This window comes from Phoca vitulina, unplaced genomic scaffold, assembly GCF_004348235.1.
Source record: "Phoca vitulina isolate PV1807 unplaced genomic scaffold, GSC_HSeal_1.0 scaffold24, whole genome shotgun sequence".
Lineage (NCBI taxonomy): Eukaryota > Metazoa > Chordata > Mammalia > Carnivora > Phocidae > Phoca > Phoca vitulina.
The window spans coordinates 15,880,992-15,908,984 of NW_022589727.1; the positions used below are offsets into that span (position 1 = coordinate 15,880,992).

General features: G+C 45.9%; 1 protein-coding gene across 3 annotated transcripts in view; it reads left to right on the plus strand.

The window, feature by feature from the left end:
• Positions 1-27,993, plus strand: part of KCTD1 (potassium channel tetramerization domain containing 1) — a 177,679-nt gene that overhangs the window by 74,960 nt on the left and 74,726 nt on the right. The window contains exon 1 of one of the 3 annotated variants that reach the window (XM_032421397.1): positions 13,279-14,231. The exons of 1 other annotated variant lie outside the window; for it this stretch is intronic. Coding sequence is in view for 1 of the 2 variants with exons in the window: in XM_032421395.1 (XP_032277286.1) it covers positions 14,581-16,386 (1,806 nt within the window). In the remaining variant the exon portion in view is untranslated. Of the gene's footprint in view, positions 1-13,278; positions 14,232-14,261; positions 16,387-27,993 lie in introns of those variants that run through there. One more of the 3 variants, XM_032421395.1, reaches the window with a different exon arrangement.

Below are 27,993 nucleotides of genomic sequence, written 5' to 3' on the forward strand. Positions count from 1 at the left end.
GGGGGGGGGGGGGGGGGGGGGGGGGGGGGGGGGGGGGGAAGGAGAAGAAGGAGGACAAGCATTTTATTTTCCCAAAGAAGATACATTTGGAATGCAACTTTAGGTTATTCAACAGTACCAACATGAAGGTCAGTTTAGCACAAGAAGGTATCGGGGCTGTGTGCTGAGTTTCCAGGCTTCCACTTACATTATAATCTATAGAGTTCAGTCTCCAAGTGTACCAGTGGCAGCAAATTAGTTACAAATTAACAGGCAGCAAACAGTGTTGGCCTTGATTAAGCTCTCAATGGATCATGCTAATTACTCTATTTTATTTTTACTTCTATTATTCTATGGTGTAACGGTTTTAGATGCAATGATTATATAAATGACTGCCTTTACACCTTCCCTACCTCCTTGTTTTTGTTTCACATTGAAGAAAAGGAATCATTAAAAATGCATGAGCTGGTCCATTTATGTTTAACTCCACTCACTCATTCCCCCTTGATAATTCCACTTACATTACTTTTGCTGTATTTGGGGTTTCATTTAACATGACCTTATGGAATCTGTTAATCATGGCTTATTTTAAATAGAGAGGAAACAGGGAATGAATTTTCAAGCGGCCAGAGAAGAAAATAATCTAAAAAGTCCTAACTTAAAATCTTACAGATGTTTAAGAAAGTAAGGCTTTGATTATCTTGACTTTGATTTCATAAACAATATTTTTCTGAAAATATATCATTTTCATTGTTGGTTTGCTTCTGATGGGATCACATTCAGAGACAACTGCTTTTTTGACATGGACTAGAGGAAATCTTCAATCTTCAAAGTGTGTATTCCATTCCAATTTGCTACAGTGGGTGTTCTAAAGGGAGAAGTACTGGACCGTGTGTCTAGAACAACTGCAGTTCCCTCTCATTCCCACATCAGCCCTAAGATGGGCCTTCCTTTGGACCTGTAACACTTACTCTACTCTCGAGAAAGCACGTTGGGGTTGCAAATAAATTCCAGGATGGTTTTCATATAATTTGTATGCAAATAATTTTCCAATACCCACATCTTAGAATTAGTAGTAACACATTTCTTGAAACACTGACAAATGCCTGGAGATTTCTTATCCTAACATAGAGATGAGCAGAAACCATCCAATGCCCGGTCCTGGGAGATGTACCAAAAGATAGAGACATCAATGTTGTGTGGATATATCCTCTTAAAAAGTTATTTGTGGAATAACAGGCAACTGGTATCAGAAGAAGCCTGATGAGTATCTGAACTCCCCTGGGAGAGAGAGGGATGCAGGGGACCCTCAGAGTCCTTTCCCTTCTTCCCTAGCTCCCAGAGAGCTTTCTGCAGCAGGGAGGGAAACCTTTCCCTTGTTCTCTTGTCTCAGGAAGCAGCCTTTTGTGGCACCAACCTCGAAGCTGAGGCCCGAACCAGCCCGAGGAACATAGGGGCAGAGATTCCTGAGTGGAAAGAAACAGATGGCGTCGTCACTACCCCTCCCTCTCCCCTTCAAGATCGGGCCTCCGAAACAGAGCTTGGGGATTATTGTCTAAGCTTCTCCAAGCCACCAGGGGAAATGCCAGTTGTGTGGGCTGTGACTTTGGGATGAGACCACAGAGCCTGCAAAGTCAAGCTGAACCGTCAAGTGCCAGCCCCGTGAACTCAGCACACAGGCTGCTCCAGCAGAATGTTCACGCAGACGGTCCCTGAACAAGCTCGCTCCCCAAACTGCAAATTCCGACTTCCCAAACAGATTCATCAAGTTGGAGATCTCTATATATACCCACCCTCACCCTCCGTAGGCAGCAGCAATTTCAGAGCTGTCTTCTCGGTGAATTGGTAACCAGCTCAGAGCCTGGCAGCGCACCCCGCGGGGAGTGGCAAGCTTTTGTTGGTTTGTTGTAGGAGAGCCCGAAGGAGCTCGGCGGAACTGGTCCGGTGCGTCTGCAAGCGCAGGTGTGGACCTGGTCGGGTAAGAAGTGCAGCCAGGGAAAACACAGGGCAGGAGTGCAGCCGAGAAAACACAGGGCAGGAGCCTGGGCACACTCGGCTGGCATTCTGGAATCCGGCTTCCTGCTGCCCTGCTCAGGCCACAGATACACTGGTCGGATCCTGGGACAGACCACGAAGCCTGGAAAATGGGATTCTCAAGAAGAATGGTTAAAATTGCCAAAAGGCTGCGTTGACTTTATGGAAGAAGAAACAGTGCTTAATTATAGCTATTTGATCACATGTCAAAATGGCAAGCCTTTCGATTCAGTTCAGTGCAACCAATGGTTGTTGGTCCCTGCTATGCGCTTGGGTTTGTTAGGCATGGGGTAGAGGATGAAGGAACGGACTGACTATATCCCATAGGCTTCAGACTCTACTAAGCTAAAAAGCTACCTTCAGTAAGAAATTTAAAGAATACCTATGAGAGAAACATATTTTTCCTAAATAAAACTTAAGATATTATAAATTCAGAGAGAAAATTATTCAGTAAGAAAATACTCTTTGAATGGCAGATTCCCACAATAACAACAAAAACAGTGATGATATGTATACTTAGTGCAGATTTATTTTTGCCTTTCATCTAATGATTTCAAAGAGTTTAGCAACCACTGCTGAGTTAATGCTTAGTACTAAACCTGACTCTTCCATCTCCTTTTGGGGGAAAAAAAAAATTGGCACTAACACTTCAACATCCCACAGAGAAGAAGTTCTGGAAACAAAGTATGCTCACCCCCACAGAAGCATCAAGCAGCAAATTAGAGACAGTTTAATTTATTCAAAAAAGTGAGTTGGGACTCACAAGAATCGAACCGATGCCCGCAAAATAAAAGTCCCCGAATAAAGAAATGCTCGTTTATTTCTTGTAGGTGGGCAGGAAAAACTCTCAAATGCACCTTCGGGTATTCTTGTTGGGTTTTCTCTCTCAGAGACCTAAGGTGCAGAGTACATTCTGGGAAGGCTCACTGCATTTTCAAAGAGAGAATGGCTTCCTTCCGTTTGAAAAACAGAAAGGAAAATAAAGATTTCATATCTACCACATCATATATAAAGACAACCTGATTCAAATGATGATCTCCAAGCCCTTTGATGTGTCCCTTAAGAGCCATATTCAAATGAAGGGAAAGGTTATGAATGAAAGAATTCAATTGTTTGCAAAAATAAAGTGAGGATCTGCCAAAGATGGAGATGATCTGGAACAGACCTGCTCCCTAATTACACAGAAATCTGATACTTAATACTCTTACCTGGCCGTCTTCATCTTCAAAGGACCTTACCGATATTAATGAATTCTTCACCTCCTTTCCTCTCATCGACTCCCAGAATAGCTACTCTTTATTTTTTTTAAAGAATTTTTATTTATTTATTTGACAGAAAGAGAGAGAGAGAGCACAAGCAGGGGGAGCAGCAGGCAGAGGGAGAGGGAGAAGCAGGCCCCCCACTGAGCAAGGAGCCAGATGCGGGGCTAGATCCCAGGACACTGGGATCATGACCTGAGCCGAAGGCAGTCAGTTGCTTAACCAACTGAACCACCCAGGCACCCTGAGTAGCTACTCCCTAAAGAAAAGTTGGTCTGACTTTTTTGAAGACTTGACTCTCATTATCATATCATTCTAGGATACAGCCTTTGAATGTTTTGTGATGTTTCCTCTGGCTTGTTTTGAATAGATACAACCCTGCAAAACTGTTCTTTAGGAACATACGTACACATACGGGTACATCAGAGCCTCTCAGTGGAGATATTATTATAATAAAAGAATAAAGAAGTATTAGCATAGAACAAAGAGCAGGGATGGCTTCATGAAAGCCTCTAAGACACATGAGCTGGGTCCTACCAGATAAGCAGGAATGTGTAACGTGCACAAGAGGGAAAAGCATCTGAGGCAGAGGGGAGCTGCATAGACAAGGGCCCGGGGCATGAATGGTCACTGACGGTCCAGACATAAGGCACAATGCAGTGAGCTGGAGCCCAGGCTGGGGGTACAGGTCAAGTTCATCGGAATGAGGCTGGAAAAGTGGTTGGCTCATGGTTGCACAGCTAGAAAGTGTCACAACCATGATTTAAAGCAGGCTGCCTGGCTCTGAGCCCATGGTCAGTCTCATATACCACCACTGCCCCTCCTTATACAAAGAATAAGATGGATATAAGGACCTTGCTGACAAATGGATGATACAGGCAAGTAAATTTGCAGTTGTAACACATGCAACAAACATCTCTGCTGAGTACCTTCCATGTGCCAGTAAGTACACTGGGCAAAGTGAATACAAATAATAAAATAATAATAATAATAATAATCTCCTGTCTTTTAATGAAGCCCATGGAGTCTGGTTAAGGAGATACCAGCAATTATAGTACATGCAACTGCTAAAACAGGGCTCTGCCCAGAATGGCAGGAAGCATAGGGAAGAATGGCCAGAGACAGTCAGTTCTAGAAGGTGCCTCAGAGGACTTGAGTGGAGACCGAAAGGCTCACAATCCAGTGGTGGGTGCGATCCATATTGCACGGGATCATGATTACTGCTAGCATTTACTAAGCACTTACAGTGTGCCGGGCACTGTTCTAAACTTTTACCCTATATTAACTCATTTAATCCTCACAGCAGCCCCCGCCCCCCATGCTATCAACAAAGACACAAGCATAAGAGGTGAAGAATTTTGCCTAAAATTACACAACACATAAGTGGCAGAACCAGAATCTGAATCCAAGTTTCCTGGCACCAGAGCCCAAGCACTTAACCACTATGATATACTCTCTCTTTATAGAGAAAGAGATCCGTGAGTCTGCTGAAGACGGGGAAGGCTTCCAAACAGAGGTAACATGTGGAATCATTCCAAAAAGTTCTCTGGGAGTTCAACCATTAAGCAAAGGGATGAAGAGAATGTCAGGCCGAGGGTGTATGAGCCAAGGTATGCAGGATGAGAGACAAGCGTTTTTAAGGAAGAGCAATTACTTTTGTTAGCTAGATGGTAAGGTGGGTGTTGGGGGATGGTGGGCGCCACTAAAGGAGTTGGCAGGGAGCACGTTTTAGTCTGTGTTTATTGGTTTCCAAGAAAGAGGAGCCTACACAAAATAGGCCAAGTTAAAGGATCTGAAGGCATCCCGTGGGCATCCAAGGACAAGAAACTAATCACAACCAGGACACCTGTGGAGGCTGTCCCCTCGTCCGTGGGTGGCCCTCCTCAGCCTCGACTTCTCCTCTGTTCCCTGAGTCACAGAACAGCAGAGGCGACCTGGATTAGGGTAATGCCACTGGACTAGAAAGCACGAGCCGAATGGGACAGATGTGACCTGAACCTGAGGGAACAGTCACGGTGACTCCTGGGTTCCTAGGTTGAGTGCACTACAGAGACGGAAAATAAGGAAGGAGGAGCAGGTTTGGAGGGAATTATGGACTGAATTGTGTGCCCCCAAAATTCATATGCTGAAGCCCTAACTCCCAGGGTGGCTGTATTTGAAGCTGGGGACTTTAAGGAGGTAATCAGTTAAATGAGCTCAAAAGGGTGGGGTCCTAATCCAATAGGACTGGTGTCCTCATGAGAAGAGAGAGAGATACCAGAGATCTGTATCTGTCTCTCTCCACACATGCACAGAGAAGAAGCCATGTGAGGACACAGAGAAAAGGCAGCTCTCCACAAGCCAGGAAGAGAGGTCTCACCAGAACCCTGACAGCACCATGGTCTTGGACTTCCAGCTTCCAGAACTGTGAGAAAACACATTTCTGTTGTTTAATCCACCCAGTTTGTGGTATTTTGTTACAGCAGCCCAAGATAACAACTACAGGGGGAAGATAATTAATCCACATTTGGATGAAGACAATAGATGGATTTAAAGGAATCGTGAGGGGCACCTGGGTCACTCAGTCAGTTAAGCGTCCAACATCCAACTCTTGATCTCAGCTCAGGTCTTGATCTCAGGGTCATGAGTTCAAGCCCAGCGTTGGACTCCACACTGGGCCTGGAGCCTATTTAAAAATAAGTAAGTAAGTAAATAAATAAATAAATAAAGCAAATCGTGAGAACTGGTAGGGCTTTGTGCTTTAGGAGAAATGGAGGGTGAGAGAGAGCATGACAGAGGAGGAAGGAGAAGGGATGTTGTCCAAGTTTTAATCTTGGATAGAGGGTGAATTGTGGTGACTTTCACGAAGTCTGAGATTTGGGAGTTGCACCCGGGCTGAGAGTGAAGGCACAGTTAGGATTTCCTGGTTCTAAGCAAGGGGTGTTAAATGTTAGGGATAGAGGGGGACTATAATGGAAGTGGAACCTCATTGAAAACCAAGGTCAGGATTCTAGGAGGGCCAAACTGGAAGATGAGTCTGGATAGGGCGAGGCAGTCTTCCGGCCCCCACCCCCAGGGCTCTCAGCAGGAACAAGCCCCAGAGAAGGACTGGGCCAACTCAATGGCTCTGCTGCCCTTTCTTCTCACTCTTGTCATAATTCCTAGAAAGAGAGGCTGTTTGGCCCAAGAGTTGCAATCCAGGCTTCTAGTTAGCCTAGGGATTGGTTGTCCAAGGACCTATCCTTGATCCAATTAGTCAGGGCTGGGTCGTCATATGATGGAATATTTGGCTTGGCAAATCTGTCCCTTCATCAGTGGCGTGAACAAGGCAGCATCCCTTACAAAGGTCTGGGCTGTGCAAGGCAGTGTAATCAAAACATCTAGAATGGAGGGTGAGGGTGGTAGGAAGATCGTTGTGGTTTTAGGCTTGCTAGGCACATTTATAAAATGTGCACATACGATTTTAGTTCCATTTTTTCAATAAATGAACTCATACTTTACATTTTTTGCCAAAAATCTACTGATTACAGTATTTTGAATGACGTCTTACTTTAACAGTAAACCAATGATATTGAATTCATGGAAATATACTCGAGTGGAAATAGTGTTTTTCTTCTGGGCACTGGAAATAGAACTGAAGGGCTGGGTCTGGTGGATTGTTAAGAAACTGTAGGTGCTCCAGAGTGACCCTCACTAGCTATGTGATGTTAGGTGAGTTATTTAAGTCCTCTGGGTATCTACTCATCTGGAAAATAGGAACAATTTTCACACATATTCATGAGAACAACTCGAGAGTACTAACACAAAAAACCAGACCCACAGCAAGCGTTTGCCAAATGCTAAGAAACAAATATGGCGCATATATATTTTTCCGGAGTTCTGTACTTTCTGAATCTTCTCCAACAAGACTTACTGCTTTTATAATCTGAAAAGAATGATAGACCAAGGCTTTGCCTTTTTTTTTTTTTTTTTTAAGAGAGGTGAGCCATAAAGAGAGAAAAGACAGTAAAACAGATGCAATCATGGACTGAGGAGTCTGCTGTCATTTGGAATAATGACAACATGTGGCTCTTGGGGTATCCTAATCAAAGTACAGACTGTAGGAAGAGTAAACATGAAGAATTATGAGTTCTATGCTGGTATCAACCATGCCCCGGCTCTGCAAACTTAGATCCCAAAATAGAGCGGTCACAAGGTTACCTGCTTTCCCACCCCTCTCCAAGGCTGTCCTCTTCCATCAGGTGCAAAGCCTGGATCTCCAGCATCAGATTAAAGAAATAGAACAAACCCTCCCCATCCCAGGGCCTCTTTAAATATTCAGATAAACCCATGTGCCCCTATCACTTAAATTAAGCTTTTCTAAGAAAAAGTAAGTCAATTAGTTCAAAATGTGGGTTAGTGCTTCTGGGTATTTAAAAGGGGATTTTTTTTTTCTTTTTTAGTTCATTTAGAAACATAGCCACGGGGCAGGTATATACCCACTCCTCCGCACATCCTGTGAATTGCCACGATATATCTAGATACTAATTTCTGATATCTAGAGCTTCAAATCCAGTCCTTAAACTTTCTCAAAGTTGTGAAGATACTGAAATGTGAGCTTTAGATTTTATTTTGCTTTGCCCTTTTATTTTATATCCTTTACCTTCACCGTCATTATCCATATTCATCCAAGGGTGCTTGACATTGCTATAGAACATTGAGAAGACACGATTTTACCCTAATTGAACTTTTTCCTTCCTTCATTCAACAAATAATTACTCTGTAAGCTTTATAAACAAAAGTAGTCTCTAAGACATTATTATATGTTGTTCTAGGGCAAACTTTGTGATGGGTACTGCAAAACTCATTTGTCCAAGAGGTCTAGATGCAATAAACCAAACTTTACCAAACTACAAAGAAAATTAGGTATTTCTGAAGAAGATAATTTCTAGAAGCAATTTCTGGGTCATAGAACATGAACATTTTTATGGCTTTTGAGAAATTGCCTAATTGCTTTCTTCAAAGGCCAGCTTACTTGATATTGACAATTTAAAAATATGAGAATAACATTTTCATACCAACATTTCAGTATAAAGTGGGTTTTTAGATTTTTGTTGTTTGTTTTGCTTTGGTTTATTGAATAGGTTACTTTTTTGAATGGTAGCAAGTCGTTTCAGGAATATTTTATGTTCCAAGACAACTATAAATAGTTCCTCCATTATTTAATACATATGTATTTGTGACACGATAGTAACACATATCTTTACTTCTTTTTCCACCTTAATTAGTATTGCAATGGCATAGAAATGCATTTTATTAATAAGAGGACTAACATCCACTTCAATCTCACATATCCTTTAAAGAGATGTGACTAGAATAGAAAGAAACAAATACCATTGATTTTATGTTTAACTTTGACAGTCTTTACATTTGAGTTTTTTATTAACCAAGCGGTTTCATTGTCAGATTATTATTATAACAAAGAGCACACTTTTAAGCTCCACAAAAAATATAGTTTACTTATGGAAAACCACATTCCCGCATACATTGCTTGTTTTAAAAACAGTCCAGGACCAGTAGGTGATTATTAGGTAGATCAAGAATTAGAGTTACCAGGTGGCAATTAGAAACTAAAAATTCTACTCCTGTCAATCACTCTGTTAGGTTCACTCTGACCTGTTTTTTGACAAAGCACCAAAGATAAAAATAGGTAGTACCCTCCTTGTCCCCAGGAGATTTATGCAAAATAGCCTAGGATTTCAATAGAAAACACCTCATTCTAGTCTGGTTGGGTTTGTGGGCATTCCTTTGGCCTCTAACATTCTTGACTGTCGATTCTTCTAAGACACAGATGGTCCCTACTTCTAATAGCCCAGGAAAATAGTACTAGTGTTCTAGGTACCTAGTGACAAAGAATACAGTTTCCTAGGGCATCTCTGCTCTGCTCGCAATCCAAGCTTAGGACTCAGCTTAGTACTATGTTGACTTTGCAAAATTTGATTCCCAAATCAATGACCCATAGAAGTATTTTAATGGTAGGTAATTGCTCCCTTGAAGACTTTGTTTTCTTTCTTTGGTTCCCAGAAAGCTGTATGTGGTCAAGTGGCTAAGGTATGGGCTATGAAGCCAAACGTCCCTGCCTTACCAAGGTCTGGGAGACCATGGGCCAGTGGCTCAATCTTTGTGAACCCTTCTGGCCTTGCTTTTCTTTTTTGTAATCAAGCCTGGAAAATAGAGCCTTAATAAATAGAGAGCTAACAGTTGAATGTTTACTAATGTTCCAGACACTGTATTAGTGCTTTACTCATATTACCTCATTTAATTCTTGAAATAATCCTATGAGGTAGGGGCTATTAACTATCACACAGATAATAAAATAATGAGAGAACCAACACATTAAAAAAAGGCAACTAGATGGGGCACCTGGCTGGCACAGTGGGTAGAGGACGTGACTCTTGGTCTCGGGTTGTAAGTCAGCCCTGCGTTACATGTAGAGATTACTTCAACAGATGAGATCTTAAAAAATAATTAAAAAATTAAAAAGGCAATGGGTAAGACCAAACGAGGATTCAAACCCATGCAGTCCTGTTTCAAAGATGAGGTTTTAACCAATCTGCTACACATCCTTTTGTTGAGGTTAGCTCTCTCCCCACACACAAATATTTGTGTGTTTACTGAGTGTCTATTATGTGCCAACCAGTCTGCTAAAATATGCTAAGGAATTGTGTTGAAAATGAACCGGAGACGCAATAATAAATAAGACATAGGTTCTATTCTTCTGGAGTTATTTTTCTTTGCTTCCACTTTATAGAGTTAGAGTACATGGGTTTTCTTTTTCATCTGAGTTCAAAACGTATTACTCAAGATGACCTTCAAGTGAATTCAACAGAATTTGACAGTGAAACTTTGAAACAAAGATATCAGAATAGCTTCAAATTTGAAATACGATTTAACCTGCATTGTACTTTATGAATCTTTTAGTAATCAAATCAAGAAAGCATGACTTGAATGTGATGAACCAAATGCTTTTTCTGGTCTCTGCCCCCAAGAGGCCACAAAATTTCTTGAATTTATCAATTTAAATCCTCCCCAAACCACCTCTTTTAATACACTGATAACGTCCATTCCTCCGTCCCTCAATCTACTTCTGCCGTAACTTCCTAGAGTATGTTCTACCAGAGAGGAAATTATGGTAGGGAAATAGTAAACCAAAGCAGTCTTTACATTTATTTTAAGTTGCAAACAATAATGTTGCCTTGCAGTTGCTTTTTGTCCTGATTTTTTAATGTAGAGATTCAGATCCATGGCATTTTAAGATTTTTTACCAAGAAGTTTCTTGCTAAATATAGATCTAACTACACACAGATCTGTTCATTCATTCATTTAATGTAAACGACTGGAGTGCTCACCATGACCCAGGCTCCAACTTAAACTACAAAGGTATATTGGTGTAGCAGAGAAAACAGGCAGATAGAAAGCAACTACACCAATGATCTAACAGATGATGCTCAGTAGATTGGAAGCAAAGAGGAAAAAGAGCTGAATGCATATGTGTCTATATGGTATAACCTCTCATAACATGTGAACATGGAATGGGAGTAGATGAGTTATAAAATGAAGGGGAAACATCTGGAGTTTTTCCTTCCAAAATAACCATGTCACTACTTTCAGGTAGTCTAAGAAATGGAGCAGCACAAATATATCGATGATACTTTTTAATGATTATGAAAGAGCTAAAAAATGTGGAGCATCTTGTTGAAGATACAAACATCTCAGCACAGTTTTTATAGTAATGAGTTGTGACAGTGAAATAATTGTAATAAGTGTTTCATACAGGACTGGAATCAGTTTATGTGAAGAAGCTATGCATTCTGCACAAGAAATAAAGGAATCATCCTTACAAAGGAGCCATCAGTTGTAAGTGGTGGGGGAGTTCAGTGGATTTTATGATAGGGCAGAGTCAAAGTGGATGAATCCCACTTTATCAGCTGGCCTGATAGTAGACAACCACTACTGCTTCCTTACCAAAATAATAAGAAGAAAGCCTTTTTGATGCTCTCAATTTGGTAGTGAGTGTATGGTACCACAAGATGTTTTTAAGGAATCATTTACTAAACCTGGAATTGAACTCCTTTATGAACTCAACTGTAATTTTGTGTCACCGGGTTTTAAAAAATTAAGCGACTTATTTATTTATTTATCTTTGGTGGTGGCGGGAAGGGTTTTTCTGGGTGTTCTTCCTGATAGATACTGTAGTTTCTAACCTGAAGAGGTCTTTTCCAATATTTGATGAAGAATCATTAATGGGCAAAGAATTTTGGTAGGGGTTCAGGAGCTGGTGCCACGAAGCAGATTCATAGTTGCCAGAAAATCAGGCCAAGGCATACTTTCCAAGGTGCGTTTTTCCTATCTAATGTCTGCCAGGGTCCTGCCTATTGTTTGCAAACTGTCCAGGCAGCATCTGAAGCTGTTGTTTGGCTACATCCGTTAAAAACTTATTTGCACTTGGGGTTTTTTGGTTCTGCTATTGCCCATCACCCCCCTCTCCCCTTTGGTTTTTGCCGGTAGAGACCTGCCCTGGGGGGAATTTTGTCCTGGGAGCACAAAACTATTTTCTTTTCTGGAAATAAGTTGACGTCAACTGGGAGCTGTTTTTGGTCGCTTTGTTTCCCGGAGCGTCCAACCCAGCACACCGCCTCCGGCAAATTGCAAGCAATTCAAAGCAGCTCGCCCAGCCCGGAGGGGAGCTGGGGGGGCGGCGGGGAGGGGGGCTCGCCTGCATAAGTGGGGAGACCTGGGGAGTCGCTCCGCTCCGGGGCTGGAGAGTGGGCGGGTATCCCCAGGCCGCTCCGGGAGCGCAGCCCCTCGGTGCACTGCGCTGGCCGTGAGGGCCGCCGGAGAGCAGCCCCTGGTAGGTAACTTGCTGGGCGCCCACCTGAGTGTTCAACACTGATGCAATTCCCTTCCCGAGTGTTCGGGCGCCCGGAAAACCTGGGAGCATCCCGGGACAAAGGGCCAGGCCTCCGGAAGTAGCCCTGTGCGACTGGTGTGTGCGCGGGTTTGCGTGTGCAACTAACTTAGTTGCCTATTGCCCTGAGCTCCGGGAAACAAACAAACGCCTTCCTACATATTTTTGGGGACACAGTGTATTTCGGACAAAGCGGGCAGCACCTCGGGGATGTTTCCGGAGGGGTGCAACCACCGAATTCCTCACCTCCCCGGAGGGTTCTCTGCTGACAGCAGGGCAGATGAGAGCGTGTGTCGTCTGTGTGTGTGTGTGAGTGTGTGTGTGTGTGCGCGCCCGAGGACAGCAAGGCGGATGAGAGCGTGTCTTGTGTGTGTGTGTGTGTGTGCGCCCGAGGAACGGGAGGGGGCCCGGGAGGCACCGACTTGCTCCAACTTGTTCACACCTGGCGCAGTTTCCCCAACGCTCTGCCGGGTCCAGGGCCGCGGAAACACGCGTAGGGCGAGCACTGATGGCTGAAGACACCGTCAACTCCCACTTAGACGCCCACACGGCCCAGAAACCTAGTTTACCCCCTCTTACATTTTATGACGGATGGGTTCCTATTGATGCGTAAAGTTATAAACTGCCCTGAAAGCAAGACGGGGGATCCGGGAAGGGGGCGGGGGGACGGACAACTGACAAGACTTATACAGCTGAAGTGCCTAGTATTAGGACTCGGGGGCAAATCCGAGGACGCCCCGGAGGAGCTGGCGAGGCTGTTTCCTTGCAGGGTCAGCACGCCCTGGGGGTCGCGCTGCTGGGACTTGGCTCCGTTGGTTCCCCAGCCCCTGGGATTCGGAGCCGACGGGAGCGCTAGGGGACACTAGGGCTGCCCGAGGAGGAGAAGACTGGGATGCAGTGCGAACTCCGGAGGTGGCCGGGGCTGTGCCGCCAAAGAAAACAGCCGAGGTCTCGGGCGGCTCTGGGGCCGCTGCCCCTGGGTCGGGAGAGCGCGGGAGGCGGCGACGCGAGGACGCGCCCAGACTCTGGGCGCGCCGGGGGGCGGGCGTTCGGCTGGAAGTGGGACAGTGTCTCCTATGGGAAAGCGGGACCCGGCGAGCTCTTTGGCCGCCTTTCCAGTTTCGGAGGTATCCGCCCCCGTGCGCCGGAGGCAGCGCAGCCCCGAGGGCGAAAGAATGGCGGTTGGCAAACTTGGAACGAGCGCGCGCCCGGGATCCGAATTGCCGGAATTGTGGCGGTGGCGGGGGCGGCCGAGCCCCAAGTTCACTTTTTCCGCCCGCCCGCCGACGGGCCTCAGGGACGGGCATTGCTCTAGCTCCAACCAGGTGGAGCGCCTCGCCAGAGGGAGTTATGTCAGGGTGCTCCGAGGCAGGGAGGGCGGCGGCCAGCGCCTGTGGGGAGGGGGTCCCTGGGGTCCCGAGCGCCTCTCCCGGTGTCTCCTCTCCCACCCGCAACTCCCAGTCTTTCTTTCTTGCTCCTTCCCCAGGCTGGCGGGACCGGCGCGGACTTGCCCTAGACCTACGGGGAGCGCCCCAGGTCTTTAATGACAGCTTAAAAGAGGCTGTTGGAAAAGTCGAAAGGGATGAGGCTGACGTGGGGCGTGTTTCGCTCCTTTGCAAGAGTCGGAAAGGGAGCTGGGAGCCGTGCGGCTGGCCCCAGGCCCCCGCGCCTCGCCGCCAGCAAGTAGGTGGGGGAGCCGCCGCCGCCAGCCCCATCCCGCTCCCAAGCCTCGCCCGCTGCGCCCTGGCCGCGGGCGCAGAGAGGGTGCGGGGCCTCGCCGTGCCTCCTCCACCCTGCTCATTAACCTGCCTGCTCCGCTCCGCTTCGGGCGGCGCCAGACACGGGCTTCTCCGAGCAGCACCCGCGGCCCGCCCGGCGCAGCCGCCTCCCCGAACCCCCGGCTCTGGGGGGCAATGAGGGGGCGGTGGAAGGGGCACCGCTCCTCCGGCATTACTTAGAGAAGCGAGACCGCCCCGCCCTCCCGCCGGCCCTCCCTCTCTCCCGCCCGGGCCCGCGCGCCACTCCGCCAGAGGGTAAGTTGGGAGTGTTTCACCCCCACCGACAGCTTTCCCTCCCCTTTCTCCCCCCCCCCTTTCAAAGTTTTCTTAGGACTGGGGAGAGGGGTTGGGGAGGAAGAGGGTCCAGCCAGTCCCAGTCCTTACCCTCTCCCTGTCTAACTTACCCCCGCCTCCCTTCCCCTCCATCCCCTGCGCGCCGCTGCCCCTCCGGAGCCGCGCTCCGAACTGACAATTGGAGCGCGGCTCCTTTAAGAGCCCGGCTTTGCCTCCCGGTAGCTGAAGGTCATTAAACACAAAAGCTCTCAGCGCTGCGGTCCAATATAGCGCATGCGCCCTGCCCGAGGACTGGCAGAGAGACGGCAATATGGCGAGAATGCCTGGCAGCGGGGACTGTAACACCAGCGCGGGCGGCAGCGCCAGCGCCGCCGCCGCCGCCGCCGAGAACAATGGGGAGCGGGGCGAGGGCGAGCGCGGTGCGGGGGGCCGCGGCCGCCGCCACGGCCGCCCGCACTACTGCAGCGCGGGCGAGGAGGAGGAGGAAGAGGAGGAGGACGACGAGATCCAGGAGGTGCAGATAACGGGGGACGAGGAGGAGGACGGAGGTGGGGGGCTGGAGGAGGACGAGGAGGAGGAAGAGGAGGAGGAAGAGATGGGGCTGGACTGGGATGAGCCCCTGGAGCCCGAGGACTCGGCCGGGGAGGAGCTGGAACCCGAGCCGGTCCATATGATCAATATGGACCAGAGCGCCGCGCTGGAGCCCGAGGCGCCGCCGCGATTGCTGGCGCCCCGGGCCCGCGGCGGGCCGCCCGGGGACAGCGCCGAGCTGGACCCCGACGTGCTGCAGCGCCCCGAGCGGGCCCGGCTGAGCGAGAACACCCGGCTGGCCACCCGCTACGCCGTGCGCATCTTCCGGGAGTACCTGAGCGAGAAGGCGCAGAGCCCGGACTTCGAGACCATGGACAAGGGGGCGCTGTGCCGCGTGCTGCGCTCTTTCTACGCGGAGGCCCGCTCCAAGAGCGGCCAGCTCTACAGCAAGTCGTCGCTCATCAGCATCCGCAGCTCCCTCAACCGCTACCTCAACGAGCCCCCGTACTGCCGCACGCTCGACCTCACCAAGGACCCCGAGCTGCGCAGCGCCAACCTGACACTGGCCGCGGTCATCCGCAAGCTCGAGGAGCAGGGCGCCGGGCCCGTGGTGCAGAAGCAAGCCATCACGCGTGCCGACCTGCGCAAGCTCTACACCTCCAGCGTCTTCAGCACCAACACGCCCTTCGGGCTGCTCAACAAGGTCTGGTTCGAGACGTGCATGTACTTCTGCACGCGCGGCCGCGAGAACCAGCGCGAGCTGGAGGAGGACTCCTTTGGGCTGGCTATGGACGAGGACGGCCGCAAGTTCGTCTACTTTAAGTCCCTCGGGCCCTACCACAAGTCGCGCTCGTCGTCGTGGAGCAAGAAGCGTGCCGAGAGCAGCGACGAGGAGAACTTGCCCCGCATGTACGAGACGGGCACCGAGTTCTGCCCCTACGCCAGCTTCGTGAAGTACCTATCGAAGCGCAACCCTCTCTGCAAGGCGTTCTTCCAGCGGCCCCGGGACCACTGCAGCGAGGGCGATGTGACCTGGTACGAGAACAAAGCCATTGGCAAGAACTTGCTGGGCACCAGGATGCAGATGCTCTCGAAGGCGGCCAAGCTCTCCAAGACCTACACCAACCACTGCATCGGCGCCGTCTCCATTGCCACGCTCAACAGCATCGCGGGCATCGGCACCAAACTGGGTTCGCCCGCCCCGCAGGGCTGCTACTCGGAGGCTCTGAACGGGGCTGCTCGCCACCACTCCCACCATCCCCCCACCCATCCCTCCCACCACCACCGCCCCCAGCCGCCCTCGCTGGGGAACACCTATATCCTCCCCAAAGACAGCCAGGTCGGGCCCGACGTGAAATCCGAGGCTGCGCCCAAGCGCGCTCTGTACGAGTCCGTGTTCGGGTCCGGGGATATCTGCGGCCCCTCTTCCCCCAAAAGACTTTGTATCCGCCCCTCGGAGCCTGTGGATGCGGTGGTGGTGGTTTCCGTGAAACACGACCCCCTGCCTCTTCTTCCAGAAGCCAATGGGCACAGAAGCACCAATTCTCCCACAGTAGTTTCACCTGCCATTGTTTCCCCCACCCAGGTAACCAAACCAAACTCTATGCATGAAATGTTTCTGGTACCGTTTCGGGACTAACTCGTGCTAATGCAGGTCTGGGGTGGGGGCGGGGAGGAGTTTTAAAAAGTGCTAAGTAGACTGAACCAGATTGGATCTCAGCCTTAGAAGCCTAACTCTTGGTGCTTTTCAGGAAAGTTTACATCTCACCTTAAAAGATGGGAGAAGGCACGCTCCCTAAATCCGTGCTGCGCAGTAAGGTTAAAACTTCAAAGTTCGCAGAACAAAAGGTCCGTAGGAGGTAGCCCGGCTCTCCATTGAATGCATGACTTTTCTAAGGCAGGGTGCCAGAATACCGTGCATGTAAAGGAAGCAGTTACTTAAAATATATTTGAATAAAGTAACCATTAAAATGCTCTCTTGCATATTCGCCATAACTTAGGAAGATTTAAAAAAAAAATGATTCTATACTAAAAAAGAAAACATGCCAAGCCCACTTCCTGTATGTGGGTGGGGAGTGGAGAGATTGGCAGTCCAGTGCCAGTTTATGCTGTAACAGGTAGCTGGACATAAAGTGATGTTTGGGGTGTAGTTTCCATAAACTGAAGTCACTTGTTAATAGACGGAAAGGGGTATCCGCACTACCAGCCAGGCTCTGTGCCCTGTGGTGCCCAGCACCATGGGGACCAAACCTTGCTGCCTTTCCCTAGCCCCATGGGGCTCACCATCTAGGGGGCAGATAAGACTTGAGAATATAGATATTTCATTAAGACCAAACAGCACAGTAGTGTGGCAAGAGCACCCACAGTTAAGTGTTGTAAATGTAGCCCAGAAGCTGAGCCACCTTGGGCAAATCAGTTCACCTCTCTGGGCTTCAGAGTCCTCATCAAGGATTAGGGAACTGTTTTAATATTAAAATTATTTAATTCCTAGCAGTACCAAATTTTAGGTTGAGAGGGAGGGCTTCCCCGGATGCTTCTTGTCTTATTATTTAGAGGAATGTATTCATATTATTTAAAATTGTGTTCATCTTTTGGAGACTCTTCTCTAAAGGAGCCAGAAACCAGAAGGTCTTTGGGGACTGTGCTCTGTTCTGCAGGCAGGCGTAGCCCCTGGAGGTTTTACAGCTTTGACCTCCCTGCCATCAAGCAGAAGTAGGAATTTCGACTGTAAGTCTGGAGGTGGTAGTGCAGGCCCTTCAAGGAACAGATGTCAGGTACCTCTGTGCTTTTTCCAAAGTGGAAATTCCAGTTCTAGACAAACTGACCCTTTCAAAGGTTTACCAGCTAATCAGCAAGCCTCAAGGCCAGCAGAGAAAGGGGCTGTGAATGGTAATATAAACACCAAAGTTCTCTAAAATACACAGGACCTGCAGGCAATGTGTTTTTCTCTACTTCCAGTGTGCGTGGTACACTTCCGACAGATCAGGGGGTGGTTTTATGGAGTTGTGAGGGCCGAGAGGAGAATTCTTCTTTGGAGAATTTGGGTTTGCTTTTTCTTTGAAAGCAAAAATAAATGTTCACATTCTTCTGATCAAGTAAGACCCTTGAAACATCCTGGTGTAGAGTAGCACCTGATTAAGAGTTAAACGCCTGAGAAAGTTTATTAAAGTCTAGATCTGCATGGAATAATAATGAAACAGTTTGTCTACTGGCATCTGTCTGCTGGTTTCTTGACATCAGTGTCCTATAGAATCATGACTGAAGATTTCACAAAAGATGGAAGAGGGAGTTGCTGAGTGGGTTTTGTTTCGGTCTAAGGAATGCAGTTGCCCTGTCACAGTCTTGTTTCCACTGAGGGAGATAAATCAGTTCTCTAAACCTGACTACTGATTCTTTTCTTTTTCTGAGTTATAGTCAGTTAAATATAGATTAAAGTTACATACAGATTTGAGTGTCCATATGTTGGCTAGATTGTTATTATGCAAACATTTTTGCATAAGTTCCTTGTAGCTAAAACACTACAAAGAGTTGTTCTTTTTGCACATATTTAAGTCAGCCTTTCATTTATGTGAAAGTAAGTTTTTTTAATCAGCATTAAGAAGTTTTAAGAAAACTCTTTATTAACTCCTATAGAGCTCGCTGCGCATTCTAAGAATGAAACGAATGTTTAGTTTATGTAGAAAGCTGATACTAAACTTTTTCCTCTTGTATTTATTAAAATCACTGTACCATTTGAGGTCCAGGGCATTTCCTGGGGATTGTTGACTGGCTGGGGTTACTGGCCCAAGGCACTGCTTCAGGAGCTCAACTCCTCTTGCCGGTCATTAATCTTCAGGAAATGCTGTGTGTACCTGGAGCTTCAGTCATTATTACTTAATTATAAACATGGGCTGTCTAACCTTAATATCGGCTAGGCTCATCAAGTGGCAGTGCACGGAATTCCGCTGTTGACCATATTATTCTAGGCTTCTTGGTAACACTCACACCCTGATGCTCTGATCTCTTCTAACATTGCAAGTTTCTCAAAAAAAATGAAGAGCCTATTACTCTAATTTTTACTTTCTTAGAGTGTTACTAAGTGTGTCATTTGTGGGACTGGTTGAAAAATGAATGCATTCAAGGATTAACGATTATGGAATTTGTGATTTTGACTCACGTGAAGTTCCTGGCTTTTGTTGATTTTGGGGGGGGCGGGGAGGAGTTATGGTGATGGTTGTGATGGTTGCTTTAAGAAGTTCACTAATTCTCTGGAATGGCAGTTAAAAGCAAAGGGCAATTCTTGTCTCCCCTCCTCCTGCATAGCTGTTGTGACCTAAGATGATCCAGTTACTGGTGCAGCTTCCTAGCAATCTTGGAGATGACATGGTACATTTAAAAAGGTTTAGCACAGCCCATCCTACATTTTCAGAGCTGTTCTCCTTGCATGAAAATACAGCATTTTTCCTGCCTCAGAGAACAATACTTCAGCTTCGATATCCATCTACAGAGATTTCTAACTTTAGTCTTTATCATCTACACAAAAAGAATATAATAAGAGTTTAGATTCTCTAAATATCATAGCTTTGTCGCTAGAGCTTTTATAAACCGTGCCTTTCTCCAGCACCGAACAAAAATGTGAAAATCAGCTCCCTGAAATAGACTTAGACACATTCGTAAGCTTGTGCCAAAGGTGTCTTCAGTTCTTATTTGACTTCAGCCCAGATTATTTCCGGGAATACTTCTAAGGAATTCTGCAGGTAGGAAATAAGCAGTGGGGAGATTCTGGAGTTGGTGGAGCCCATCGTCCGTGTCTGTTTCTTTGGCTTCGTTAGCGGCCAGAGTCGGGCCTTACAGTTTCCCAGCTGAAAATTGGAGCAGCCTCTCTGTGGGGCACACGCAGTCGTTAGTGACCTTGCCTTTGAGAAGTCAGATGTTGATAGCCCTGGGAAAAGTCTTCATTCAGGTGCTTAGTGTGGGAAGGGAGGAGGAATATTTAATCTGTCTGCTTAATAGAAACAAACAAACATGCATTTTATGTTTATTGAAATAATTGCCAAAGTCTTGTTTTTAATTTGGGAGGGCTGCTTTCTTACGGAGGGAATCAAACTTCTGTAAACATGAAGGGTGTAGTGGGTTTAACAGCCAAAGCAATTGTAACAAGACTTTCTTGTAATGGTTATCTGGAGCTATTAGGATTAGCTGCCTTATTTAAAACAGGTATTTTCCTGATCTTTAATGTTAGTTTATGGCTACCTTCCTTTTTCTACTACGGGAATATTTGCTCTCCCATTCAGATTGGTGGAGAAACTAAATGTCAATAACGTAACTATGTAACTTTTTTCATTCATGCAGGAAACAGTTATTGAGCATCTACTGTTGTGGCTTTTGTACCAGGAATCTTTATAAATTAATCCATTTTTCACTTGGCAAGTGGTTGCATTGGCAGGATTTTGGCCTCATTAACTATTAAAACCAGATCAAAATAAAGTTAAAAGGTGAAACACGTAATGTGTTGCCGCAGTCATTTTGGGAAAGAAATGTGTATTTTTAACTCTTACATACTATTACTGCAGTCATGATACACCCTTCGTGTATGCCGGCCCGCCATTAAACCCGACCCAGGAAACAGGGGAAGAAGTATTTGCTGCCAAACGAGAAAGTGGCTCACGTTCATTTAAAACTTAAATCTTGTGTCACCCTGATTTTAAAATCTGGCTCCCCCAAATAGATGTTACCTAAAAGGCTCTCCTCTTGTCACTACACGTGAGAGCCCCTTCTGCAGGTAGGACTGCTCCTTGCACGTGGAACTGCTGAAGCGGGTTCTGCCTTGGCCTAGGCCAGTCAAAACCCCACTTCAGTTATTTAATAAAAAGTTCAGTTTCAAGTTAACATTTGGTGTCCTAGCTGCCATTTGAAAATCAAAATTGATGTAGGAGTTGCGGTGCGGTTGCCCATGTTGAAAATCTTGGGAACAAACATATAAGGTGGGTCTGTCATTTGCTAGAGCTTTATTTCTAGGACCTGTGTTTACTTCTCTTGATTTAGCCTTCACCGCATCATACCAGTTAGTCAGGATGCCTTTTCAAAGACTTCTCTGGACAATTTAGAAAGAGGAGAAGGGAGGGGAAATTAGTTGGTCCAAAAAGGGCTATCGATTGACCTTGATGAACCAAAATGAAAGAAAAACGTAGCTTTCAGATTTGAAACTTTGCATGGGCAGACTTTTTCATTGAACACTAGTGGTGTTGTAAAGACACTGAATTCAGGTCAACCATTGTTGATCCAGCCTCTGTCTACCTGCGAAGTGCTGTCTAAAGGAGCACGATTTGGCCCTTGCCCTCAGTCCTCAGTGGGGGTTTGTAGAGGATGGGCAAGTTAGTGCGCTTCAAGCTGGAGGAATTGTCTGCTTGATATTCGCACAACACAGTGGAAACAGATGAACTTTTAAAGTTTTAGGTTCTGTAAGATTTTAGGCCCTTTGGGTTTTCAGATTTGTAAAAGTTTCCCCTTGCTATTCTTCGAGAGAGGATGGGCTCTGAATGGTGTCAAGTCTTTTATAACAGGGATTGAGCTTCTAGATAGTCTAGAAATAAATGAGTGTTTAAGCCGGTTGAGATACCTCACCATAGCAAGGACTGTATTTTCCAATGCCCATGGCTTTAAGCTACAGAATATCCTCTCTACCACAGGAGACCAAACCTAATTAGACGTTTTAGGTTTTCAGGATTTCTCCCCGTTCTTCTGTTCAACTTTCTTTACAGTCAGACTTCCTTTCAGCTTATACTTTAACAACCTGACAGAGCCTGTTCTTTCTCCCTAAAAAAGATACATTTATATATGACTGCCAACTTTTATTAGTCACTTTTTTTTTATTCATATCTTATCCTAAACTTGGTCCATGTGCGGGATTTTTCAAAAACAACAAAGCAGACGATCTCTTATAGGACTGTAAACAGTCCAGAGCGTCTGAACTTCGATCAGAGGTTTTGTCCCAGCACTTTGCTCTGAGACTGCTTTAGGAACCCCAGTGGGAACTTCCTTCTGGAAACCCACCGCATTCTGAGATCTGTGATTCCTGTTGAGTGACTGCAATCAGTTGAGCCCCTATTGGTTCTCCAGGCAGTGAGTTTGGTTGTGTTTAATATGCGGGGTGCAGGGAAGTCATAAAGCGAGTCCATGTATATAACCCTGGAAAACTTGGGGCAACCTTGAAGGGAGAGGATTGGGAGCCTGCCAGAGCAGCTCAGGTATTCCCACATCACCAGGCTATTCTGTGCCTCCGGCCCCTCCACCCCAGCACCCCTCCCCTCCCAGGTAGGCATTTGAAAATCACCTTTATCATGCAGACCTTTCCTGGGAGGATCTAGCCTTATTTACACCTTGAACAACTGCTTTCCCCTGATCACCTGGCAGTGAACCCTGGAAGATGGGCGTTTCGATCCTGTCTGGGAGGAAGGAGGTAAAAATGTGCTACCCGAAAGGGTTGACAGATTTAAGAGAGCATTAGGTTGGGGGCTTCTAGGAAAAAAGGAGAGGAATTCAGAAAGGAATGCTGAAGGATGGCAGAGATAAATGGCGCTTCCTTTGTGAGTAATGTGGTCACCAAATTAGAATGTCAGGACTAGTTTGGAAGCTTTTAATCATCATCTTCTAGTTTTACTCCATGTCTCCAGTGCAGGTTAACCCAGTTCAGTCAGGTGTCTCACCAGTCGGTCCCTACCCTTCCTCTCAACCCAAGAAAAACGGAACTATTATTTATAGCACCTGTCCCATGCGGATGCTTTCCACCACATGCCAGGGACCAAGCTAGTAGAGACACTGTATATGTACATATGTATTTATTTGGTATTTGTAATTTCTCCACCTTCCCCCATTTAGACAGCATGGTCATGGATAGTACATTCATACAGATAGAGATGCACACACGTGTATATCCACTTGATACATGAGAAAATCCTCCATCTTGTTATTGTGGTCTGAGAAGTAAGTGTTTAAGGCAAGTTTCTTGAGCTTGTGGATTAGTTATGAGACCTGAACTTGCTATGTTTTTTTGCCAGGTAGTTTGAAGGAGTATGACTTAAAATTAGAGCTGTTTCAGCATTCCCAGCTTCCTAGCTGTTCTAGGTGAGCCATTGGACCGGGTCCAGGCAGAAGTGAACGAGGGGCGTGCTCTGGCCACAGAGCTCTCATCCTAATGGGCTGCAGTCTGCAGAGACAAACGAGACTCCCTCCTTGCAGAGCTTTTATGTCAGCTGTCACAACCTCTGACTGATTCTGTCGTTATGAAGTGGAGTGTAATCATTAATAATGACCAAGACATACCAGGGTTTTGTTTAGTTTTGTTTACCGTGGCCTACCGACCAGCAACCTCTGCATCACTTGGGAACTTGTCAGAAATGCGGGCTCTCTCCACCCCATGCCCCTGAGTCAGCTCCTGCATTTTCACATGATTCCCAGGCAATTGATGTGTGCAGACCATCTTGATGAGCGTGGATCCGTGTGGTCTCTCCTTTAGTCCTCATCCAGCCCCTCAAGGAGTGGTGGTTATCATTTCCGTTTTACAAAGGAGGAGACTAAGGTTTAACTAACCTCACTTGACTAACTTGCTTAAGATCTAATAACTGATCAGAAACTATGCCTGGATTTCGGATCGAGGCCTGTTTGATTCCAGAGTGTCTGCTTTTAAATCCATAGTCTGTTGATTCCAATATTCTTACCAACCGTTCAAATAGAAAAATCCAATAAAGAGAAGGTGTTATAACACTGGATTCATATTATATCTGAGGTGCTTTCCTAGAGCAGCCTAAGAAGAGAGAACTTATTACCAACAAGCAAAAATAAGTACATAAATAAAATAGCAGAGAACACAGAAGAGTATTTGTAGTGAGTATGTGCTTCTGCGTTGCTGTGTGTGGTCCCCCAGTCCGCGGTGGATCTGGGGCTACGGCAACCTCTTGAGAGGTCCTGTCACGTAGCAGTTAAGAACAGATCTGCCACATCCAGACCCCCCTGGACCATGTCAGTTGGTTCAGTTTCGTCCTCGGTCAGTGGGGAAGGGAAGGCGGTCACACCCACCCCAGCAGGGTCACCCATGTGACGTCAATTACTATTTGAGAAGCGCTGAAAGCCTGAGCACTCTGGGAACATTTTCTATCCTTTCATTATCTTAGCACAGAATGTCTTAACATTTGAAAAACTGCTGGTCTTGGTGTTAACAGTCCCAGTCTCGGTCTTGTTTTCTCTTGTAAATAGCTTGTCTGGGTGCTGTGTGGGGCCTCTGCTGTTTCCCCAAAAGCCTTTGGGGCGCCTGGCTGGCTCAGTCCGAAGAGAGTGCGACTCTTGATCTTGGGGTCGTTGAGTTTGAGCCCCATGTGGGGTGTAGAGAGTACTTAAATAAATAAAACTTAAAAAGGGAGGGCGCCTGGGTGGCTCAGTCAGTTAAGCAACTGCCTTCGGCTCAGGTCATGATCCCAGGGTCCTGGGATTGAGCCCCACGTCGGCCTCCCTGCTTGGCAGGGGGCCTGCTCCTCCCTCTCCCTCTGCCGCTCCCACACTGCTCCTCTTTGTCAAATAAATAAATTAAATCTTAAAAAAAAAAAAAAGCCCATCTCATCCCCGTGAATGCTTTACCCCAAAGCCTGTTTTTCTCTCCTCTGCTTTTCCTTAAGCTTTGCATATGCTGTGGCCCCAGGCAGGATTGATATCTACACCTTGTAGGTTTATTCTGCAGACTGCTCCCCATTTCTCTTTCCAAAGCCTTGAAAATTTTCAAGTGCTAAAGGGGGTAGGGAGATTCCCCGATGGGCATAATTGATGCCCAGACTCTATCAGATTTGCAGAAGTTGGCTTAGAATGAGATCAACAGCTTTTTACAAGAGATGGAATTCTATTTGGAATGGTTTGGGATACCAGGAGTGATCCTAACTAACGCTGGAGTTGTGACAACATTAGGAAGGTCATTATAGTAGTAATGTAGTAGGGCCTGTATTTGGCTAGATCCTCTGTTACGGTATTTGCATTTCCTTAATGCATAATTGGACTATAGTTTTCTAAAACTCGACTTCTCTCTTGGAGATTATATAAGTCATTAGACATTCCACTTAAAGTTGAGGTATAATAATATATGTTTTGAACAGACTGCAGAATCAGGGTAATTGGTGGTGGTTTGATGCAATATTGCTGACCAGTTAACGACCTCTTGTGATTTAAGTTTGACAAAGTGCTCTTATAAAGTAGAAATGATTGATAGGACGATGCAAGGATTCATAACCCCTAACTTAGTTTGCCCTTCAATTATTCACAGTATTCAGCCACCATGGTCCTTAAAGGGATAACTTTGTGGGCTTTTAGAATTGTATTAATTCTGTTAGTTAATAAATATAATTATATATCTATTAATTTTATTTAAGCTAGCTCATATGGAATATTGGCTTCTGTTTTATGACATTCTTTCTGACAAAACTATATCTAAATAGATTTTAGATATTTTCTTCCATCGTGAACAAATATCTCATTGTTTTTTACTCCAGAAAAAAAAAGACTTGCAGGATGTTTGTTTTTCATTGGATTGAGGTAGCAGTTTAAAATCATGTTGCTGTAGAAACACACAGTTTCTTGTTATAAAAGTATAACAAGAATATTAGAAAACTGTTTGAGGTAGCTTCCATTTTCTTTTCCTTACAACTCAGTGTTCATTCACATGTTAATTTTTTAATCATTAATGATAAGATATTCATAATGCTGGTGATTTTGCTGTTTTCTGGATCATTTCATAAGAGGAAGGAGGAGTAATGAGGTTCTAGGTATGTTTCTCCAGTTGCTTTTTTTTTTTTTTTAACTTACAAAGAAGATCATGGGGTCATAGATCCTATTCCTGCGTTTAACTACCATCTCAAGTGATAACGTTTTAGAACCACCTCTTGGGAGATGAGTGATGATCTAAGAAGAGAAAAGTCAAGATGAAGGAGAATCTATACAGAAAAACTCCTAAAATAGGATTTATTTGTAAAAAGCATTTATTGAGCACTTAACTGTGTACAAGATGGGAATTTGGAGGTAAGGAATACCTTAGAAATAGTAAAGAGAAGACACTGGAGAAATCAGAATGGCAATACCTAGGTAAAGTCAAAAGAAGGACTAGTTGGGAGAGGAAGCAGAGGGTCTTACCTCATTTAATGACTATTCACAAGTAAACCTTGGAGAGTAAATGGTATGTATTACTGTCTAAGAAATGGGACTGAAGGTGGCCTAATGAAACTGAAAGACTTTAACATTGAAGTCTTAAAAGTGTATAAGCAGAATGTGAAAACTTGGAAAAAATAAAATCTTGTCTTGTCAAAATTTAAGCCTTTTCTTTGCTATCACATTGAGAACACAGCTATTTTCCATGTCCCAGCACGAAGCAAGGTGCCACGTTTCACTACCTATCAGCCCCTCCAAATGTCACCCAGTTGTCAAACCATGTATTTTAAGGTGGAGTATTCGTGTAGTAACCCAAAGAAATTCAGAACTGATTCTCTGTCATGGTTTACATTTTAATTACCACTTTTGCAGTCACTAAAAGCCTGGCTCCTTTGGTGCATTATTTCCTTCACATCTTGGGCCTGTGGGACCTTAGTTATACTCAGGTACTTGTGAATAGTGCTTTGCCAATTGCAAAGGGCTCTCTTGTGTATGACTTCATTGTAAGGAAGCCGGATAGGGCACTTTGTAGTGTTAGGTACTGCGTTAGATAGACGGGGACACAGATCAAGTGCTTGTCCTCACTGTCTCGTGGAGGAGGCAGACAAGGGAACATGAAGAATAAATTCTCTCGTGGGATATGTCCTGTGATAGTCTCTACACACAAGCAAGCTGAAGAGTGGGGGAGGATAGGAACTGTTGTTATACCCATTCTGTAGGTGAGAAAAACGGACCCTCAGAGGGGTTAGGCAGTTTCCCAAGTTCACCTCTCTAGGGAGGAGCAAAGTTCAAGTTCAAGTTCCAGCCCCAGGTCCAGGGCTCTTGTACACTGGTACTTTTTCATCTATGATTTATAACTAAAGTTTAAAAAGCAGTGCAGTCACATAGCACTAAAGAAAAGAAAAAGGACAGTGAACCGCAAGTGTTCACATGGATGTATCTTTTATTATTTTTTAAATATTTTATTTATTTGAGCACGGGCGGGAGAGGGAGTTGCAGTAAGGGGGGAGGGGGGCTCAATCCCGGGATCATGACTGAACCCCAAAGGCAGATGCTTAACCCACTGAGCCACCCAGGTGCCCCTGGATGTGTCTTTTTAAACCTAAAAGGATCTTTGTGCTTTCGGAGTTGGAGGAAAATAAAAAAAGGGAACATTCTGGATTAGGGTGAAATAGAATGGCCCTGTCTTCCAAATGTCAGCACACGGTCAAGACAACAGGGGCTGAAAGCTGTAGTTGGATTGATTTGGGGACCTTCCCGTGGAGCCCTTTGTGCAGTGAGGGCTGGCGGCTCCCCGTGGGGTCCGGCGTGGGGGCAGGTCACGGGTCTCTGCCAGCCTCGGTGTTCGCGGCAGAGGTTGAAGACTTGCTCCCCAAGGCCTTCAGTCTTTCCCGCTTCACTCAGAGCACTTAATTAAAAGAAAAAGTGAGCCCCGTTCTGATGCAGTTATGACTAGTAAAAAGAACCAATAAAAATGACTATAAAGTGCCTGACAAATAAAAACTGTTTAATAATACTAAGGCGCTTTATGGGGCAAGGGTTTACCTCTTGGCGCAGGATGACAGACCTTCCTGCAGAGGCTTTTCCCTCCCTGCTGCTCTTGGCAGGCGGTTCTTGCCCAGCCGGAACCGGCCAGCGAGACAGACTCTGTCCGCCTGGGGTCAGCTGACTCCTTACTGCAAGGCGATCGTAGGGAAGCGACAGCCACTGACATGTGGCCCTTTTGTGGGTGACAACAGATAACAGAAGGGATAAAGGACACTTTGGTGACCCAGGAGCAAAAGGAAAAACAAGGAAGAGATGCAGGAAAAAAAGGGAAGGGGAGGTAAGTAGCTAAGTCACCTCCAGTCTTAGAGGAAGTTTGGGGCAGAACTAACACTCTCCATCAGTTCTAATTAGACCTACCAAAGGATAGACCAAGTCAGAGTTAGGAGAATCATTACCCTGAATGGCCTTGGGCAAGTTACTTAGTTTCTCATCTGTTAGAGAAGGATAACGGGACTACTCTTGTGAGTAGTAAAAGCACAAAGTA